The following is a 20800-nucleotide window of genomic DNA, read 5'->3' on the forward strand; positions in this document are numbered from 1 at the left end:
ATTCACACAAAAAGGGGGAGAATAATGTTTGTCGAGTTGATTGTTTATCCAAGTTTTGTGATCATCAAAAAGGGAGAGATTGTTGGAACTTTTCTAGTTCGCAATCTTGATTTTGATTTTAACAAAACTTGTTATTGTGTTTCTAACATATTTACTCAATTGTGAAGATATTAACACAAGAAGCAAACTGAAACAGAATCTGCACAAACTGAATTTCTGGAAATTTTTGGTGCTTTGATGATATCTCTCAACTGAATGATCCGAATGACAATGCGCCAACTTGACTGATCAGAAAACTCAATTTGCAACAAGTCGTATTTCACGTCATTTGGGAAAATTCGGATGTTATCAAGGTTTAACTGATCTCTGAATTACCAAACTGATTCCACGAAAACAGCAATCAGTTGGGTTTGAGCAGTTGCGGTATTTTGGTAATATCTCTCAGCTCAGTTATCGAAATGATGCGATTCAGTATGCGTTGGAAAGATAAGACGACGGTATACAAATCATCTTCAGAATTCAAAGTCTGAATCAAAGCATAAGATTCTAATAAATACAATGAAACTACTAGTTTTGCACAAACTGAAATCAGCTAGGCTGATTTCAGTACACCAGCTGAACTGAACTGAACCAGCTGCTGACCAACTGAACTGAATCAGCTGCTGATCAGCTGAACTGAACTGAACCAACTGCTGACCAACTGAACTGAACCAAACCGGCAACTGACCAACTGAACTGAACTGAACCAATATCTGACCAACTGAACCAGACCAGCTGAAACTGAACCGAACCAATTGAACTGAACCAGACCAGTTGAATTGAACTAGACCAATTCAACTGAACCAGTTGATCAGTCGGAAAAAAGTCCAGCAAGGCGAATTTTACCGTTGCAATCTCAGAAACAGTACAGAAACTTTCCAAACGGTCATATTCTTGTGTCTAATGTATATATCATTGTTGGAGCTTATAAATACAACATCTTGAAGATCAAAAAAGATCTTTTGAAGAGGATTAAAAGCATGGGCAGTTAGCATGAATATATCAGCTAGTTGAGAGCACAAGCCCTTGTGTGCGGATACATTGAGATGAACATTGTAACTGATAAATTTCTCACACACAATCACTCACACATATACAAGAGAGTTGAACTTCAAATATTAGTTAAGTGAGTCTTGCACAAAGACAATCAACTGGTCTATTTAGTCTTTGCATATGAGACATTAAACAATATGCTGATTGCGAGGTGCTGCCTACAATCTTGAGTGCTAGGAGTTTGAATTAGGCAAGAGATAACTCCTAAGTTGAAATGGGTTTGTACAAGGTCTTGTATAAATCAAATTCTTCTAGTGGATCCTTCCTAAAGGGAAGAAGGGGTGACGTAGGAGTATTTGAAGTCTTCGAACATCCATAAACAAATTCGTGTCTATTTGTTTATTGCATTTACTTATGATTTCCACTGTTTTGAAGATTCATTGTTGAAGCATTTTATGTGTTCTTCAAATACCAAAATATTTTATGTCAAGTGTTTGATAAAATGTTTCAACAAAAATATTTTTACTCATTCAACTTGAATATATTTTAAATGCTTTACAAATAATTTAATTGGTTTCCACGAAGGATTATTTCGAGTATCTTCCGCTTGGTTTGAATACCAAACTCGATTCAATTCATCGGTGTTCAATATTTCAAGAACCGAGCTATTGTAGCTCAACGATTTTTCCCCCAACCGAACCTAACAATTATCCTTTTTCTTGTCGTCGGCCCTGTCTCCAGTAGAGACAGTATTACCCGTTAAGATCTGGTGTCACTTTTTTACGGCCAACTTAGCCACCTAGATCAAGCGGCGCAATATCAGCACCTTGACGCATGAGAACTTCCCAGGAGGTCACCCATCCTAGTATTACTCTCACTCATGCACGCTTAACCCAACAGTATATATTTTCGAACCCTGATTCTTGTAATTTCTAATTCTTGGCTCACCCCTTGGAAGACTAAAATATTGGAGACTTATATCAGTTAGTCATGAAAATTCTTAATATATTTAGTGCATATTTTTGGACTCTTGTTATGAAAATCCGAATAATTTTCTTTTACATGTTATTTTTGTTATGTTCATGTTTTCTTGGGAAAAAAAACTGTTTTAAAGGCTGCGAGGATTATTTTCCCCGTTTATTGATTGATTTTCGTCACTTCTCATCACTCATGTTACTTACCTTTCTCTGATAAGAATGAAGAACGATTTGGAGACGATAAACAAAGCTAGTTCTGAGACTTGTGAAGATGATTAAATTTGTTGTTATTTTGTTTAATTTCATTTTATTTCGCTTGTAACGTCCCAAAAATTTGAAGGTCCACGTCAACCACATGGATGGAAGTTATCAAATTTTTTTTTATGTATTTTAATTAATTTATTTGAACTGCATTAAATGCATGTTTAAGTCATGATTTTATGTTTATTTGATTATATTACTGGAATGCATGACATAGGACTTTTTAGAAGCAATCAATTCTCTAATGTGGAACGAGGACTGGAGTCATTTTAAGAATAACTATTTTATTAAATAATTATTTTTAATTATTTAAGATATGATGTAAATATGTGTAATTTTTGAAAATGAGCTTTTAAGGTATTTTTACTCATTGAGTCATATTTTAAACTGGTATTCATTTTTTGATAACATGGAGGACTTTTTAAGGGTTTGGGTGGCATTTTCAAAAACGAACCTAAACGAAATATTTCACGATTGTGTTAGTGGGCTTAATGGGAATATTTTAATATATGTTGGGCCTAAAATCTTACACGTCCTTATAAATTTTAATTAAGGGCCCAATATACACTTTTATTATATCAAACCCTACCCTCCCAAAACCCTAATCTCCTCACCACACCACATGGCCGCCCCTCTCAAAATTCCAGCAGCCTCTTCACATCCAGCAGCAGCATTTCTCATCAATCAAACTACAATATGTGTTTTGAATGGTTTTTGTATGGTACTACAAAGATCTATCATTTTGCATTGGATTTACACGATTTTTACACAAAAATATGCATATTCTTCGACATGAAGCTCACGTTTCCTTGCTTGTGTGTAAAGGGATGCTAGATCTTGGTGTAGGGGCTGTGTTACATCATGTTGGAAGGCGTCTAGGAGTGAAGATAGGCTTTGGGATCGATTCATGCAAGGGCTGATGGGTTTTGTCTAGTGGTAGGGCTCGATATGGCTAGATCAGGTGAAATGGATGAAAGCAGCGTTCATAGGCTCTGTCCTGGCTGTGGTTCAGAACCTGGTGGGTCGGTGTCAAGGTTGGGAATGGTCCATGAGCTGATGGACACAAGGTTGGAGTCGATATGTGGCAAGTTAGGTTGATTCTTGGACGAGCTGATCAATCCGACATGTAGAGGCTGTAGGCGTGGGTTTGGTTTGTCCATGAAGGAGTTCATGGCTTTGTCATGGTCTTAGTATAGTTGGCTAAGGACTGGGCATGTTGGTTTCGGGCCTAAGGTCGAGATTTGGGGGCTAGGTGCACTAGGGTTAGAATGTTCTTACATGCAGAAAACTCCAGCGGCTTGCAAGAGGTTTTTGAGGGCTTTGTGTGGTCTGAACTTGGGTGTTCTAGGCTTAGATAGGTGTTGATAAGTAGTAGTTTAAGTTTGGAAATATTTGGTTGAGTTTCGGGTTAATTCGGATTAAAAACTGAACCCTGGTCCAAGTTTTAAAACGAATTATAGAAATTATTAATGAATGGAGTTTACGTCTAGGAAATGATTATAAATATGTTTTGAGGTGTTTTAATAAGTTTGGTTTGCTTCGGGTCGAAATTTGAGGTCCAGGGGTAAAATGGTTAACTAGGCTTTCTAGGGACAAAATGATCATTTTGCACCTAGGTCGAGTTAGCAGTCATGGAAGCGCCCTAATAACTGATAATGCATGTTTAAAATTTATATGTTATTTATGAACGTAAATTTCATGATTATGCTGGAAAATACATTGCATGCTTGGTTTTAAGAAAATGTATATATATGCATGAATTTTACAAGTGATAAATACGATGTCATGTTTTTGAAGGAGATGAGTTGGTTGTGACTAATACGAACACGAACACGAACACATAAGGCCAAGGTTCAGTGGATGGGTAAAACTGTCGTTGATATCCCCGCTGCCGGGTACCGTGGTTATAAGTAGATGGATCCATCGACTTAGAGCTGATACGAAAGTAATAACTAATAATCTGAATTCAATTAAGGAAAAGAATACGTATACGATGGCACGATATGGCATGATTTGGTATGAATATGTTTACGTTTATGTTCATGTTTTGAAAGAACATGAAAGTTCTTTGTTTACAGTACTTTTCATTGTTGCATGATATGTATATGTACTTGTTATAAAGGTTCAGATGCGTTGAGTCTTTAGACTCACTAGGTGTGATTGATGCAGTAATCATGTTGATGAGGAGAATGGAGGCGCTGAAGACTGAGTAGGCTGGGCTGGGGTGCACGTGAAAACTCGAGGACCTTGCGTTTCTTCCGCATAATATGATTTTTGAAACATGGGTTTAAAAAATATTTTTAAATGTGTTTGAATCTTTTTATACGTTATTGATTTGTCAGACTTTTGGTAGTATGTTCTAGATTTTCTTTTAAAATAGTAGACTTTATTTTTATTCAGTGGATGTTTGACTTATTTTTATGTATATGAGTACGCGTGTATTTTCGGACATAGCTTTTTTTATAATATATATTTATAACATCACCACTGCTATTGTATTAGAACGACGTGTCATTGTTTATGTTATTACTTTAAAGTTGTAAAAATTGGTTTTTATGAAATAAGTAGATCGGCTTTAGAATTGTGTACTACTGAGGCTCGTTGTTTTAGAATATATAATTTGAGAACAACACTGGTGTCATCTCTTTTGGGCGTGAGGCATGACACAATAACCCAAACACTATGTTTCGATCGTTCTCCTATGTAAAAAAATTATCGGCTCTCAACATTATTCAAATTAGATTTTTACTATTGATTAATTATGATTATCAAAATCAAAGCAAAATTAACAATAATTTTTTATAAATTAAGAAGTGAATTGATGAAATTTCGATTTTTAGGTTTAAATGAAATTTTATTCTTCTAGTTATATATACTTGGCAATAATAAAATCGAAATTTCACAAGTCTAGTAACTTCTTTAGGTTTAAATTTCATAAAATTAACCAAACAACAAAATCCAATTTGCTTTAATTGCAGATACTACTCCTTTACCCGAAACTGATGAAAACACCTCTTATGAAAAAAATATCTATTGACTTCACGTGTTTTCAAATCTTGAGCATTCTCATCCCTCTATTTTTAAATATTGTGCACACACACCTTTGTATGTTTTCAGGAGCATGTGTGCCGCGGAGTTGACCAAAATATAGAGAGTTAATAGTCATGAGGAGTTTTAAGAGATCTCGGGATTTCATTTTGTGGTGCATGCACTTAACTCATCCATTTTTACACTATATCTGATGTAACTAATGTCGGGACAACTTAGGGGTCTCAATTCGGTGGGATTGAAGCAAGAGTGTTAAAAAAATTCCGATCCCCCAAGCTTCTGATACGAATGAATAAGAGACTGAAGCAAAATGGAATTACCAATTAGACTAGTAGTAGAAGACTGAAGCTACTGAGCTACTGACTATATGACCAAAATAGTTTCATTCATATACTAGGAATGACACCACATAATAGATAATCGGCATATTTCTGCACTTCAACTCTATCGAACTTCAATGAACAAGCGGATGAAGGCAAGCAGGCAAAGAATTCAAAATTCTCTTAGTTTAAATAATAATCTATTCTTAGTTGTGAAAACTCCTTATGCGGTATTATTCCTTCTCAAGCTTTTTAACCTTGCAATCTCATATCTACAATTCAATTTTGTTGATTACACTAGACAAAAGAAAGATCTTGTTGTTTCTTCAACAAATTATGATCTCTAGTGGATCTCTAAATAGGATTCGAACTCAGATGAACTTCTGACCATCTATCAGAGAAAAAAAAACGAACGGATCTTGTCTGTTAGCATCAAGAAAGGAATTCCTTTCAAAGCCCTCAAACCGAGAGAAGCAGACCAACCAAATCTAATTTTTTGCTATGCAACATTATTATTATTTTAATTAACAAAATAATAAAATAAAAAATCAAACACATAATAACATTGATATGGTCAAACATTATTGTACTTGTCACTTTGATTGAAATTCAATGATGAATAATTAACTCAGCTATCTTATTTATACATATTTCGTCAAATGTTAAATTAGATATACTTGATATTTCGGTTAAGAATACGATTATCGCAAGGTTGGTTGTTTGTCGTTTTATCAACAACGTCCATGATCGGTAGTAATAGAACAACCTCATATTCTAAATTGTACAATAACTCAAATATACGTCTCAATTATTTTTGTGAAACCAACTATTAAGTATCGTTTTGAAATTATCAAATAGCAACTAATTAAATAGGCTTATCAATTGGGCGTGCGTTTTTAAAAAGAATAATGCTATATGTACAACCAAAAGATCGTACAACGATATTTACAACAATAATATCGTGATATTTTGCTATTATATCTTGAGATTTTGTTATTATTTAGTGAGATTTTGTATTGAATTTATCGTGAGATTTGATAAATGAAATTTTTGTATTGAATTTTTTTGTGTTGTAAGAATTTGGTTGTACATATAGCATTACTCTTTAAAAAAAAAGACGAAAAGGAGGATTTTGGGCATTATTGAAGTTGAATTTAATGTATTTTTTCTTGATTCCACTTGCCAATATTTTTAATCCACAGAATAACTTCCCACGGAAGTAGAAGATTCACCAAAGTCGGCAAATTAATTTAACAATTATAAAATTAAAATTTCAATATAATATACCCCTATTTTTGCATCCCTATACGGAATCCTCGGCTAAGTAATCTTAAAATTTATACATAATTTTTAATAATTTTTTAATCCTAATATTCTTATCAATTGTAGGTGTATTTTATACCATGTATATCAATGTGTATAATAATAAGGGAAAATTAGAATTTTGGTTTTGTAAATTGATTTGTTTTGGATTTTAGTAAAATAATTTTTTGAAATTTTATTTTCATCTGGTAACATGAATGTTTTTGTTTGGGTCTTTTTTTGTCCGAAATCACTGTATTTCCAACAAATATTTCTTATTTGGAACATACTCATTGGATTTAGTGGTTTTGGGTATATAAAAAAAGATTAAAACGTATAACAAATCCAAGTTATTGGATGAAAACAAATTTAGACAAGTTACATAACAAAAATCTAAAACATTCCAATTTACAAGAGTAAAATCCTAATTTTCCCTAATAACAATGCCTCTAAGGGGTGTCCGAGTTGGTAGAGTAGGTCAACGCTTGACTAATAGTCAAGAGTTCGATTCTCCATATCAACACCTTCTCGGACGAGTCTGTCGCACATGATTTGTCTAGTTTGCGGATTATCTGACTTGCGTGGCTTGCACCCTAATGCACTAATTCAAGAGTTTACTCAGTGTACAACGAAGAGTAGCGGTTGTGGGTTTTATCATCATCATAAAAAATAAAAAAATAAAATAATTCAAGTAGATTCAAATGGATTCAAATATTTTCAATAATAATTATATCTATATATGTATTTATTTATTTTGACTTTGAACGTTAACTAATAATTAAAGAAAAAATATGTAAGTTTGCAATCAATTTTTTCAATAGTTAATTTAATAGCTAAAACTTTATGGGAGTGAACCCTGTTCCAAACTAAGACTTCGGGGAAATTATTTATAAATCCAACCAAAATCATTTTTCCTGTTTTAAAAAGTCAACGGTCAAAATATGTTTTTTCCCCAAAACAACTCATTTTGTAATTTGTCATGTTAAAAAAACATAATTTTAAAATTCTTGACTAATGTTTTGTAAAATATAATGCCCTTTTCTTATTTGATAATACATAAATCATCAATTCTGTGATTTTTAATAGTTTGTTCAAATTCATATTCTATTAAAATTTGATGTATTCAACTAATATTTGTATTTTAATTCAAAATCAATTTATAGTGAATACCACACATTTATTTCGCCATTCAATGTAAAACTATGCAGTTATATAAAAACTATCACTTCTGCATTTTACGAAATCAATAACGTAGAAGACGTTGTTTTACTTCGGCATCGGTCTAATTCCGTACCAATTTTCCCTCGTTGAACCGGCCAAAGACTTCGTTAATTTCTTGGATACGACTTCGGTATTATTGCGAAATAAAATGGTACCCTATTAATTCAGGTGCGTCTATTTCGAAAATTATCTACCTATGATTTCATTGAATATGTGAAGTAAATCAAAGAAATTCTACCAGTGAGAGAATATTAAATAAATAGATAGTTAGAACATAATAGTTTGTCTTATGATAGTCGTTCTAACTACGGTTGTGCAGACTCCGTTGAAGCTATATTTAGCAAACCCACTGAATGTGTAAGAGAACATTAAATGCACAAGTACTATATTTGGTAGCGAGCCGATGAACGTTCCATGTTCTACCATAAGAACTCTCCAAAAGTCAGATTTGTGCAGAAAAACAGAGTCTCACATCCAATTTTCAAGAATTTTGACGCTTGAGTTTCAAGTGTTTAAGGAGGAAATCATCGAAGCATTTAAGATATTCGACGATTTGAATATCTAAGTTCATTTAAGACGGACATTAGTATATTTGGTTGAAGGAAAATAATATTTCCAAGTTTAAATGATATATTGATATAAATTATTTCTCCAATATACTTTTCCTTGTTGATTTGATTGAGTAAATATTTAATATGATTTTGCCTTTTTTAGATAATGAGACATTAATTCAAATATATTCGAAGATTTATTATTTGTGATAGAAGATTAATGAGATATAGTATTAATGTTTAAAAAGAGTTTATTCCTATTAAAACTCTTACCTTCCTTGTGGTTTAGGTTTCCTTGTGGAGATAAGAGTCTACATCTATAAATAAGAGACCAAGGACATCATTGAAGCTCTCTCTTCTCGATCACACATACACGCACTTGTGCACATTGAAGATTTCAGAGAAAATATTCTGCAAGGACGTTGCTGTTTCGAAGTGTGCTGTTTCGAGTGTTGCCTTGAATGTTGGGAATATCTGCAGACAACATCCGCAACGAAGTTGGCTGAAGATCGTTTTCGTGGATTCCCTTTTGGCATCACGTTTTTTTTTTTTGCTTTCTTGTTTTAGTTTTTATTCTGGTTATGTGTTTTAGAAAGCGTTTGTTTTCTCAACTTGTTGAGAAAATTGATTTTTGTTATAATCATTAATGATAGGTTTTTGTGTAAACGATTTGGTTTTCTAGTGATTAATTTTTGCCATAAGGCACCGTACAAGTATTTATACTTGTGCATATTTAATTTTGTCCATCGATTTATTTCAAGTCAATTTTTGTTATAAAAAGTTTCCGCTGCATGAAGATGTTGTCCGAGATGTTGTAACATCTGGCACAACATTTAATTCTGACAAAACAAAAATTTACTACTTTTACTCTTATTCTGATATTTTCATTATTTATTGATATCTGTCGGACAAAATAATCCTTACAAGTGGTATCAGAGCTAACTCTTGACATACTAAGTGCTGATTCTGGTTTGTGTTTTGTTTGACAGAATTATTTGAATGGACACATCACTAGCAAACGCAGCACTTCGACCACCGGTCCTAGATGGTACAAATTACAGCCAGGTCAAAATCAGATACTACATAAAATCCATAGATGAACGGGAATGGCAGCGTGTCATCAATGGATGGACTTCACCAAGTGTGACAGATCAAGATGGTGACATCCTGCAAAAACCTGAAACTGACTGGATTGCTGATGAGGTGCAAAACTCGAACTACAACTCAAAGGCCTTAAATGTTATATTCACGTCGGTTGACATGAACATGTTCAGCTTGATCACAAACTATACGTCTGCTAAAAGTGCATGGGATATCCTCCAAAGACACTGTGAAGGTTCTGAAAGTGTGCGGCGAACCAGATTAAGGATGCTCACTTCCAAATTCGAGATGATGAAAATGGAAGAATCTGAAAATATACTAGATTATGATCGTCGCCTACGGTAAATTGCTAATGAGGCGTTCAGTGTTGGAGATCCTATCTCAAATGAGCGTTTAGTCAGCAAGGTCCTTCGCTCTCTGCCTGAAAGATTTAACATAAAAATCTGTGCAATAGATGAGGCCAAGGACACTTCTCAGATGGCTTTGGAAGATCTTATCAGCTCACTCCGCACTTTCGAGATGAACACGGACATGCAGAAGAAAGATAAGGGGAAGACAATTGCATTCCAAGTCTCGAATGACTCTTATGATGATCTTCTTCAAATATCTCAGGAAGTTAATGAATCAGATCTTTGTGAGGACTCTATATCCTTTATCACAAAGAAATTCGGAGATTACCTGAAGAGAATCAGAGATAAAAAGAAGGATGCACAACCCTAGAAATTTCCAAGTCTTCCTGCACCTGAAAGACCACAAAAATTCCCAGCCAAGCAACAATTTCAACCAAAGAATGCAGGCAAGGGACAATACAATTCAAAGAGGTATGATTTGGTGCAGTGTAGAGAGTGCAAGGGCTTTGGACACTATGCCAATGAATGTGCTAATAGATTGCGGAAAAATAAAGGATATAATGTGTCCTTAAGCGATGAAGAATCTGATGAGGAGGAGAAATCTAATGATGAAGATAATCACACCTCCTTTACTGCACTGCTGACAGAAAAACACTGCCTACAAGTGAACCCTTTAGGTCTTGCCCTAGGTGTTGCCACACCTGGTCGCAACATCTGCAAAAATTCAGTCTGCTTAAAATCTGCAACTTCTGAAAACCCCAATGCATATGATGACTTGGATGATGATGGTGAAGAAATCACTCTTGAGAGTGTCCAAAAGCTTTATGAGGAGTTGTATGCCGATTGGACCAAAAGAAACAAGCTTAACTCAACTCTCATGAAAGAAAACACCAAACTAAAAGCCGTTGTTGCCAAACTTGAAGTAATTCTGAGCAAAAAGGACTTAGAGATGGGCAAGATCAAGGATGAGCTTCAAATAGCGACGGAAACATTGACAAAGTTCAACTCGAGCACGTCTAAACTTGAGTCCATACTTTTGATGGGAAGAGATGACAAGAAAGGCTTAGGTTTCAAAGACAGTGTGTTTGAAATTGGTGAATCATCAAAATCTCCTGTCTTTGTGAAAGGAAAAACTGAAACATTCACACTGCCACAAACTACATCTTCAACTAAAAGCTCTTCACCGAAAAGACAACATGCTACACATACTCCTAATAAAAGAAAACGCAGGTATGTTTGCCATTACTGTTTTAGGGCTGGACATATCAGGCCATATTGTTTTAAACTCAGGGAAGACCGCATGAATCAAAAGGCGAGTCGGATGTTGCCCCGAATGTTGCACAACATTTCCCGCAACACCTCCTATCATCGATCTACAGTAAGACAAATTTGGGTCCCGAAGGTAAAAACTCACTGTAATGTTGTTTATACTTCACTGAAAACTAACACTGCAGGTCATTGGTACTTTGATAGTGGAAGCTCACACCATATGACAGGATCACGAGAATATCTCATCGATTATGTTGATCAAAGAGGTGGTAGAGTGACCTATGGAGGGGGAGCTAAAGGAAAAATTGTCAGGAAGGGCACTTTGAATGTTGAAGGACTACCTAAGCTCCACAATGTGATTCATGTTGAAGGATTAAATTCGAATCTTATAAGCATAAGCAAATTGTGTGATGATAATCTACTTGTTAAGTTTGATAAACATAACTGTGAAGTTTTCAATGAAGCTAACAAATGCATTATGACAGGTACAAGGTCCTCAGACAATTGCTACCAAATAGGTGAAGACCTTTCATGCAAACATGTGCAAATCACCGAACTTGACCTGTGGCATCAAAAACTCGGACATGCAAATTTCAAAACCTTGAAGAACTTAAGTAAGTACGATGCAGTACGAGGTATGCCTAATCTTTCATCTGGAATACCATATGTGTGCGGAGATTGTCAAAAAGGAAAGCAGACTCACGTGTCGCACCTAGTGTTGCCAACATCTGGGACAACACGCTGTCTGGAATTACTACACATGGATCTTATGAGTCCTATGGAAGTTGAAAGCCTCGGAAGTAAGAAATATTCCCTTGTATGCGTTGATGATTTCTCAAGTTTTTCATGGGTTAGATTTATTAGAGAGAAATCAGATACCTTCGATGTATTCACAAATTTGATCAAAAGAATCACTAACTTCCACAACTTGAAGGTAAGAAGATCAGAACTGATCACGGTAAAGAATTTGAAAACATTTCATTTTCATCCTTCTGTAGCAGGAAAGGTATTTCACACGAATTTTCGGCACCAAAAACACCACAACAAAATGGCATGGCCGAACGTAAGAACAGAATTTTGCAAGAAATGGCAAAGGTGATGCTAGCTTCAAAAAATATTTCAAAGCGTTTTTGGGCAGAAGCCCTTAATACAGCCTGCCATATTTCGAATAGGGTCTATTTAAGAAGTGGATCAACCATGACTTCTTATGAAATAATCATGGGAAGAAAGCCTAACCTTAAATATTTTTATGTTTTTGGCTGTGTGTGTTACATCTTGAATGACAGAGATCAACTTGCTAAGTTCGATTCAAAGAGTGACAAGTGTTTATTTTTGGGTTATGCCACTAATAGTCGTGCTTATTGAATGTTTAACTTAAGAACTAGAACTATTATGGAATCTATTAATGTTGTTTTTGATGATTGTGCAGATCTCAGGAAGAAAACTGCTGAAGATGAAGTTGAAGACCTTCTGGAGAATCAAATGCCACTGGGAAATACAGATGTTGTCGCACAACATGTGAAAATGAAGACACTAACTCACAAGAAGATGATCACAGCGATGATGAGGCAGTAGATGATGGACCGAACATTCCAAGAAAAATTCAGAGGAACCATCCATCATCTCAAATAATTGGACATATGCAAGAAAACGTTCAAACCCATGAGAAAGAAAAAGTTGATTACCGAAAAATGGCTGGACTCATATGCATGAGCTCTACATATTCACAGGTTAGATTTTCATGTTTTGTATCCAATTTCGAACCTAAAAATGTTGATGAAGCCTTAAAAGATGAATTTTGGATTAATGCAATGCATGATGAGCTTGAGCAATTTGTTCGAAATGATGTTTGGACTTTGATTTCACCTCCTGACCATGGGAATATAATTGGGACAAATCCATTTAAAAATAAAACTGATGATTCGAGGAACATCATTCGAAACAAAGCAAGGTTGGTCGCTCAAGCGTACACACATGTTGAAGGGGTTGATTTTGATGAGACCTTTGCACCTGTTGCCCGTATTGAGTCAATCCGACTTTTGCTAGTCATTGCATGCCTTATGAAAATCAAACTGTTTCAAATGGATGTTAAAAGTGCATTTCTAAATGGTATCTTGTGTGAAGAAGTATATGTTATACAGCCTAAAGGATTCGAAGATCCACATAATCTTGATCATGTGTACAAGTTGAAAAAGGCTCTCTATGGCTTGAAGCAAGCACCCCGTGCTTGGTATGGCAGACTGACTGAACACCTACTCGAAATCGGATTCAAAAGAGGTGAGGTAGATAAGACTCTGTTTATTCAAAAATCCAAAGGTGATATCCTTATTTGCCAAATCTATGTTGATGATATTACTTTCGGGTCTTCATCTCAAAAGCATGCAAATGATTTTGTTGAATGCATGTCTACTACATTTGAAATGAGTATGGTTGGTGAATTACACTTCTTTCTTGGCTTACAAATCAAACAAACGCATGATGGCATCTTCTTGTGCCAAAGTAAGTACGCCAAAAATCTGATAAAGAAATTTGCTAATGAGAACACCAAGCACATGAAGATACCTATGGGCTCAAATGAAAAATTATCCAAAGACGATGCTGCCGAAAATGTTGACAACACCCTATATCGCAGCATCATAGGAAGTCTCTTGTACTTGACTGCTAACCGACCTGACTTAATGTTTAGTGTTTGTTTGTGTGCTAGATACCAATCTAATCCTAAGATTTCTCACTTAAAAGCCGTAAAACGTATCTTACGATACATAGCCGGAACCATTGACTTAGGATTATGGTATACACGTGAAACCAACTCTAAACTAGTAGGGTTCTCAGATGCTGATTGGGCTGGAGATTTAGATGATAGAAAGAGTACTTCTGGAGGATATTTTTATCTTGGAAATAATTTGAACTCATGGCATAGTAGAAAACAGAACTGTGTCACTTTCAACTGCTGAATCTAAATATGTGGCAGTTGGAAGTGGTTGCACTAAACTTTTGTGGATGAATCAAATGATCAAAGATTATGGATTAAAGAGTGAACCCTTAGTTATGTACTGTGACAACTCTAGTGCGATTAACATTTCAAAAAATCCAGTACAACACTCTCGAACAAAGCACATTGACATATGACATCATTTTATTCGAGATCTTGTAGAAAAAGGATTGATTCGAATGGAGTTTGTTGATACAAATAACCAACTGGCCGACATATTTACCAAAGCATTAGATTTTGAGAGGTTCTCCAATCTTAGGAAATCTCTCAGCATGTGTTCTGTTTAATCATTATTGGATGTTGTCTGAGATGTTTTAAAACTAAGAATTGTAAGTGCATCAGAAAATTATGCTACACAGTTTCAACACAGCATATCACAATATGAATGCAATGCGGTATGTCTAAGTCCTAAAGATGCAGATGCATGGTAGATTTAAATGATATATTGATTTAAATTATTTCCCCAATATACTTTTCCTTGTTGATTTGATTGAGTAAATATTTAATATGATTTTGCCTTTCTTAGATAATGAGACATTAATTCAAATATATTCGAAGATTTGTTATTTGTGATAGAAGATTGATGAGATATAGTATTAACGTTTAAAAAGAGTTTATTCATATTAAAACTCTTACCTTCCATGTGGTTTAGGTTTCTTTGTGGAGATAAAAGTCTACATCTATAAATAAGAGACCAAGGACATCATTGAAGCTCTCTCTTCTCGATCACACATACACGCACTTGTGCACATTGAAGATTTCAGAGAAAATATTTTGCAAGGACGTTGCTGTTTCGAAGTGTGCTGTTTCGAGTGTTGCCTTGAATGTTGGGAACATCTGCAGACAACATCCGTAACGAAGTTGGCTGAAGATCGTTTTCGTGGATTCCCTTTTGGAATCACATTTTTTTTGGCTTTCTTGTTTTAGTTTTTATTCTGGTTATGTGTTTTAGAGAGCGTTTGTTTTCTCAACTTGTTGAGAAAATTGATTTTTGTTATAATCACTAGTGATAGGTTTTTGTGTAAACGATTTGGTTTTCTAGTGATTAATTTTTGCCATCAGGCACCGCACAAGCATTTATACTTGTGCATATTTAATTTTGTCCATCGATTTATTTCAAGTCAATTTGTGTTATAAAAATTTTCCGCTGCATGAAGATGTTGTCCGAGATGTTGTAACATCTGGCACAGCATTTAATTCTGACAAAACAAAAATTTACTACTTTTACTCTTATTCTGATATTTTCATTATTTATTGATATCTGTTAGACAAAATAATCCTTACATTGGTAATTAAGATTCATTTGTGCTATTTGATTCGCAAGATTTAATGTATGTTGAGCTCATTAATAGGATTTTCACCTAGGCATAGATAAACTTAGCTGAAATGAGATCACCTAATCTATTATGTCAGGACTAAGATTTTCTAAGCAAATCATGTGAGAAATAAAACTCAATATTTTTACCTCAAACTTATCAATTGAAAGCCCAACTTTAGACTTAAACTTTCTGGTCAAAAAGCTCAAATAGTTAGCTCGAAAGAAATCGACGTGATGCAAAACTACGATGCCCAAAGTGTAGCCGTTCGTGGAAGAATAACCCCAGCTCATGAACTCGAGTCTCAAGAATGGAGTAGCTCCATTCATGATATCCTAATATGGTTGAAAATGCATCCAGGGGATGAGCTAAGAGTTGGACATGATCAAGATATAAGAAATGGTCATTAAGTTCACCGAGTTGATTTTTGGTTGTTGATAAAACTTTAACCACATGTTGGCTGTTTGGGCACCAAGATTTCGGTCATGACCAACACTTGACATGCCAAACTCCAGCATGTATATACCTCACTAGGTGCTAGCGGTATTTCATTTAAAAAATCTCTCAAAAATTATCAAGAATATTGCCACTCTCAAGCAAAGAAGAAGTTGATGTGCTTGTCCATTTCGGGCAGCAGGTAGGCGACATCCAGTGCATTCCAAAACCTACTCGAGGTACTTTAAAATGGTATGCCCTGTTTTAAAATTTGATCGATGAACTATGCATTTGTTACTCTTTGATTTCTTTGCCTCTGTTCATCTGTTCTAATTCTGTTGAGCTCTATTTATCAAGTTTGAATCTGAAATGTACTGTTATGATTTGAGTTGGAAATGAGAAGATAATTGTTAAGATTTATCTGGCCCCCACAAGGGGCATAAAACTATGTTTTGGCCCTATCAGTGGGTATAAATCTGTATTCTGACCTCACATCTTAGAGTATTAACATATGGAGGACAATTTGATTGTGTATAACGAGATGAATATCAGTTCTCTGTTTTCTCTATTTTGTTATGTTTTGATTTTCTCTATTATGTTCTGTTCCGATTTTCGAGTCAGATTCTATTTATGTTATAATATGACAAGTCTATAAGCTAAGTTTTGAAATCTATCCAAGTTATGTATTGAAATTTTAAAACTATGTCTATATGTATAATTTGTTATTGTGGTAATCGATCGGCACCCACTTGCTGAGTGTTTTCCAAAACGCTCACCTCCCTTACATCTTTTTCGAGATAAAACTGAGGAAAAGGTGAACGACGAAGAGCAAAAGACGTTCTGGGGTTGGTGATGATATCCAAAATCTGAAGATCAAGCACTTGTTTAGCATTAGTATTGGTTTTCACTATATTTCATTTCTGCAAATCTAAGAAATTTTCTAAATTTTTGTCATCAATGGTAGATTATAAAGGTAAGAATGTCAAACTCCGAACCAAGAAGAAATAATATAAAAAAATGGCAAGTCAAGCAATAAAAATCCCTCATTCTGTTTCTAGACTTGGAAAGCTACGAAGTCTAGTGAAGAAGAATATCTATCAATGATGAGTGAATTAAAAGAAAGAATCGAGTTCAAACTAGAAAATATTCCAGCAGTGCGAGAATTTCAAAAAAAAAAATTTCGGAAGAATTACCTGAAATGATCTAGAACTACGAGGTAGAATTCAAAATTAACTTGGCACCAGGTATTGCACACATATCAAAGGAACACTGCCAAATGGCTCCATCTAAACTCAATGAGCTAAAAGAAGAACTCCAAGAGTCGTTAGACAAAACGAAAATAAGAACAAGCGCCTCTCCATTGGAAGCCTCAATATTATTTCTGAAATAGAAAGATAGGAGTGTGAGATTGTGCATCAACTTCAAAGAAATGATTAAGATCATCATCAAGAAAAAATACTCTCTCTCGAGGATAATCGACATTCTTTGTAATGATCAGAATCTTTATTTTGAATGAAGTGCTGACTAAAAGATGATTAAAAGGTTTTTAATTAAGTATTATTAAAGAATTGATAATTCGGGATCAACATGTTGGGATCCACTGAATTTAAATGTACAACCTAATCTACTTCATATTACATTATCTCGAAAAATCCAACTAGATGAATAAGATTTTAACATGTGGCAGATAAGATTCATTTTAGATCTTCTGAACTAGTCCGGATGCAGCCTGTAAATGAAATCTGATTTCATTTGTTTCCTACACTACTTCCTTCAGCTACACACTCAGGCGCCTCTAGACTGAGCATGAGATTCGCGACTTCATCATTGATATCCAAACATATTGCATTTTACATGCATCATATTAGTTTGAATACTCGTACATTCTCGTATTGAGAGATTGTCGCTCACGTCTTTGTTTTCATCTTAGACACTCCATTCCACGGGACATGTCTTAGGTTGGACGGTTTGGACGGCCAGGGCAGTGGCTAGAGCAGTTGAGTTTTTGATGGTGATCTAGTGGAGGTTTTATTTGGTTTATCGTATTCTGTGCAAGATTATGTTTTCGATATGGTTGTATTAATATTTTAGACTGAGATTATTTTTCTGTTTTCATTTGGGTTTTAATTTGATTAAGTTATTTGGTTTTCGCTGTTTAATTATTGTTATCACGCTTAAATTTTGCATGCTTATTAGTCTGTTTAATAGTTTCTTAGGAAAGGGCGCTACATTTTCTATCAACTAAAGGAGCTATGGTATTTCCAAGATTGATCTAAGGTCATACTATCATCAATTAAAATTTAAGGCATAGGACATTCCAAAAAAACCATTCAGAACAAGATATAGACTTTACGAATTCATGGTAATGTCACTTGGATTAACTAATAGTCCAGCGGCTCTAATGAATCTCATGAATAAAATGTTAAAGCCATTCCTAGAAAAGTTCGTTGATGACATTCTTGTGTATTCACCAAGTGAAAAAACCAAAAGAACATCTTCATCTCACTTTACAGAAGCTCGGAGAAAAAGAAATGTACGCCAAATTCAAGAAGTGTAAATTTTGGCTAAACAATGCTACTTTTTTAGGTCACATAATCTCTTAATTGTGAATATCAGTGTAACCCTATAAAGTAGAGGCGATCATGGACTGGTCCCGTCGAAAACTGTAACCGAAGTCCGAAGATTTTTGGGACTGGCCGGCTATTATAAAAAGTTTTTTGAATGATTTTTTCCAATATCCATTCTACTTACCAAACTCATGCAAAAGAAATCTAGTTCCAATTGAAGTGAAGGGTGTGAGAAAAGTTTCGAGATCTTGAATAAGAAACTCGCTTCTACTCGTACTCCCCGAAGTAGACAAAGTTTTACTATTTACAATGATGAACCAAAAGATGGTTTGGATGTGTGCTCATGCAAGATGGACAAGTAATTTCTTAAGTGTGAAGGCAATTAAAACCACATGAGCAAAAATTAACAAACACGTGATCTTTAATAAGTCACAACAATATTTGTGCTAAAGATCTGGAGACACTATTGCTATGGTTCCAAATGTGGAATATTTACCGATCACCAAAGCCTCAAATACATGTTCACAAAAAAATAATTAAACATGAAGAATATGAGGTGGATCAAAATCTTGAAGGATTATGATTTAACAATAAACTACCATCGGGCAAGGCGAACAAGATAGTTGATTCCTTAAGCCGAAATAACATGGGAAAAGTGAACTTAGCTTTTCTTTCAGCTCAACCATGACTGCAAGAATCAGTCAAACTGAAACAAGGCCAAGATTCCTCTTTTAAAAAAAAATTGAGTGAAAAGCCCAAGAATTTCAAACTGATGAAAAGAGAGTTATGTGGATGAAACATCATTTGTGTGTACAAGACGACGATAATTTTTGAAAATAATTGATTTTCGAAGCACACAACTTGATATATCGGGATTTTTAAAAAACAATCTGGTGGAATGAAATGATGAAAGATGTTACCGATTTTGTCTCTAGCTGCCAAATATGTCAACATGTCAAAGCCAAATATCAATGACTGGAGGACTCCTACAACCACTATAAATGCCATAGTGGAAATAAGAACATATTTTCATGGTCTTTGTGATAAGATTGATAACCAAAGTCAAAACAAAATCATGATGGAATTTGGGTAATCGTATATAGATTAACAAAATCTGCACATTATTACATGTCTGTATGAACTATAATACAGAATATTGTAAGATTTTATGGTGTTCCAGAAAAAATATTATCCAATAGAGACCCAAGATTTGTGTCTCATTTTTGGAAGAGTTTTCAAAAAGCTATTGAGATCAATGTCACTCTCAGCACGACCTATCACCCTCAAACAGATTGCCAAATTGAGAGGACAATTCAAACTCTATAGGACATGTTGAGGGCGTGCACTCCAGACTTCATTAGGCATTAAAGTGAACATCTACACCTTATATAATTTACTTATAATAACTGCTGCTACTACAATATCAAAATATTTCCTTATGAAGCGTTGTATGGACAAAAGTGTAGGTCACTTCTACATTGGGATGAAATCAGAGAAAAAGCCATCACAAGACATAACTGTTGATAAAGTAGCTATCATCAGGAAAAAAAACTCAAGGCAGCACAAGATCGACAAAGAGCTGAGATGATTTGAAAAGAAAACTATTAGAATTCGAAATCAGTGAAAAAACATATGTGAAGGTCTCACTTATGAAGAGAGTAATCTGATTCAGCAAATCCAGAAAACTAAATCAAAGATATGTCGGACCCTTTATGATTCTCGAAAAGTTAGAACCTTAGCTTATCGACTGGCCTTGCAGACATGTCAAGAATTCACAACGCCTTCCACATTCACAACTAGGAAGATACATTCATGACCCGAACCATATTTTTGAAGTCATACCATTTCTAGTAGAAATAAACCTGGATGAAGAACTAAAACATAAAGAATCCCCTATCCGGATAGTGGAAACCAAACACAAAGTACTAAGATGTCGGACCATTCCATACATCAAAATACAATGGTCTAACATTACCGAGCGAGAAGCAATTTGGTAATTGGAAGAGAAGATGCGCACCTAAAACCCTTACCTTTTTGAAGATCTAGCAAACTCAAGTT

The 20800-nt window shown here is 34.7% G+C and overlaps 1 protein-coding gene across 1 annotated transcript; it reads left to right on the top strand.

Annotated features, from left to right (window-relative positions):
* The first annotated feature begins 9711 nt into the window (after positions 1 to 9711).
* On the top strand, positions 9712 to 13007 carry LOC140962630 (uncharacterized). The gene is made up of 4 exons (XM_073421577.1): positions 9712 to 10154; positions 10242 to 10447; positions 10580 to 12067; positions 12862 to 13007. The coding sequence occupies exons 1-4, from the start codon at positions 9712 to 9714 to the stop codon at positions 13005 to 13007; spliced, it is 2283 nt and encodes a 760-aa protein (XP_073277678.1).
* The last annotated feature ends 7793 nt before the right edge of the window (positions 13008 to 20800 follow it).

Source organism: Primulina huaijiensis, chromosome 17, assembly GCF_012295235.1.
Source record: "Primulina huaijiensis isolate GDHJ02 chromosome 17, ASM1229523v2, whole genome shotgun sequence".
Taxonomy (NCBI): domain Eukaryota; kingdom Viridiplantae; phylum Streptophyta; class Magnoliopsida; order Lamiales; family Gesneriaceae; genus Primulina; species Primulina huaijiensis.